This window comes from Sinocyclocheilus anshuiensis, unplaced genomic scaffold (genome assembly GCF_001515605.1).
Source record: "Sinocyclocheilus anshuiensis isolate Anshui unplaced genomic scaffold, SAMN03320099.WGS_v1.1 scaffold842, whole genome shotgun sequence".
Classification (NCBI taxonomy): domain Eukaryota; kingdom Metazoa; phylum Chordata; class Actinopteri; order Cypriniformes; family Cyprinidae; genus Sinocyclocheilus; species Sinocyclocheilus anshuiensis.
This window is the reverse complement of record NW_015536509.1, coordinates 565,859-567,956: the sequence shown is the minus strand read 5'-3', so window position 1 is coordinate 567,956 and position 2,098 is coordinate 565,859. Positions and strand designations below refer to the sequence as shown.

The 2,098-nt window shown below is 42.3% G+C and overlaps 1 protein-coding gene across 1 annotated transcript in view; it reads left to right on the top strand.

Moving 5' to 3' along the window:
* The window catches only part of LOC107691745 (histone deacetylase complex subunit SAP130-like), a 34,311-nt gene that overhangs the window by 10,984 nt on the left and 21,229 nt on the right, over nucleotides 1-2,098 (top strand). Inside the window, exons 3-4 of the mRNA XM_016490549.1 lie at nucleotides 1,562-1,827; nucleotides 1,961-2,095. Of these exons, the coding sequence (XP_016346035.1) occupies nucleotides 1,562-1,827; nucleotides 1,961-2,095 (401 nt within the window). The remainder of the gene's footprint in view (nucleotides 1-1,561; nucleotides 1,828-1,960; nucleotides 2,096-2,098) is intronic.

Sequence of the window (2,098 nt, the reverse complement as noted above, 5' to 3'; positions counted from 1 at the left end):
GCGCCGCGTAAACATAAAACCATGTCTGCATTTGTGATCAGAGAAATTACAAACAACAAGTGCTACTCTACACTGCTCAAAACTCGCGTTTGTATCATCAGTGGCAAATCCTTTAAATATGAAAATGTTCTTACAGTCTGTGAGTCAGAACAGTATTGTCAGAACTACGGCATTGTAGTCTACTCTACCAGGATCAGGAAACAGTCCTCCATAAAATGCGCTGCACACATCTGAATATTTGGGATGAACTGTTCTGGAACAGTGTTGTAAATACAACTTAACCACTGATTTCTAGTCGTGTCCTCTTTTGGAAGGCCAAACAAAGTAGTTTCGCTTTCACAGTGAAACACACAGCATCACACACGGCGGGCTAGAGTGAGAAATGGCCGGCGGGCTTGAGAAATGGCCGGCGGGCTTGAGAACGGCGCGGCCGGCGGCCTTGCGGCAGCCACATGTGACGACCCCGGGCTGGACTCGGCGGCGGCGGCAGCAGCAACAATACTACAGCGAGAATAACAGTTATGCCTTCTTTCTTTGCGCGAAGATGTGGGAAGAGTTGCATAACGCCGCCCAAATAGTGACATAGATATGTGGGGGCATGTTAGAACGAGCCATTTTAGGAGGGCGTGGCTGACTCTTAACTTTTATAAAGAATATCTCTTTGGATTTGAGACTTTAGTCTTTGCAACTTTACAGATCTTCTTTATGCACCAAGAGCTTGTAACACTCCAAAGAGAAAGGGAAAAATTGAAATCGCATCATATGACCCCTTTAACACAGAGTAACAGCTCACTACCAGTTATAAAAGACACTGTAACAGTCTGTCACAGGCAATTCTAGTTGCATTTTTCATAAATTAATTTCTTAAATTATCTTTTGACTATATTCTGGCCCGTCATCTAGTGGCAAAAATTTTGTTGGCCCGATGCCAAACTTACTTGCCAAACCCTTGCTTACTGGATCTGTTACAACAGTATTGTTCAATGTTTAGGGTCAGTAGGATTTTTTAAAATGTTTTAGAAAGATGACTCTTATCCCCACCAAGGCTGCATTTATTTGATCAAAAATACAGTTACAAAATTGAAATATTATTAAAATTTAAAATGTGTATTATTAAAATTTGGTGCATAAGAAACATTTCTTATTATTATCAATGCCGAATACAGTTGTGCTGCTTAATGTTTCTGTGGAAACTAGAATACTTTGATAAATAAAGTTCAAAAGAACAGCATTTATTTGAAATTGAAATCCTTTCTAACATTATGAATGTCTTTGCTGTCACTTTTGATCTACTTAATGCATCCTTGCTAAATATAAGTATTAATTAAAAAAAAAAAATCCTTACACACCCCAAACTTTTGAAAGGTGGTGTAGTTGGAAATAGACACCTGGTTAAAAACCCTGGTGTTAATGCATATCAAATGTAGATGACAACAAGCTTTGGAAATGATGTGCTCATTTAGATGATTATAAACAGACAGTCTTGAATTTATCTTCCATATATGTTTATATGTCATGAAACTGTTTACACCATCAACTGACTTAATGTGGTTCCTTTAAGGAGGACATGAAGACTCAAATCATGCTCCACGTGAGCTGATGTCCAGCGGAACCATAGCGTTCAGAGATGACAAGCAGGAGACGGTAGTGGTACGACCCTACCCCCAACCCCAGACTCAGCCCCCGCCCCACGGAACAGCTCAGCCTCTGCCCTCTCCTCTCCCTCAGCACCTTCCCATCCAGCCAGGCACGCATGTCTCTGTGTCAGCAGCACCATCCCACCTCCCTCAGGGTCTTTCCCTAGCCTTCACTGAGGGTCCTTTGAAGGTACACCAGTATTTTTAAAGTACCTTCAGTTTATAAAGCTGATCCCCCTTGTCGACTCCCTGAAAATTAAAAAGTAAGCAAATGTAAAAAGGGATGTCCATGTTTGCCTACAACTCTCTTCTCTTCACTCCAGTCTGCTCTGAAGACGCCCATGCCAAGCCGTGTAATAGCTCCAGCACCTGTGTCAACACCGGGCCACCTCACTCTCCCCCCTAAGGTGTCTGGTCATGTCACCGCTACCATGGAGTCTACACAGGCCTCTGGTATTCCT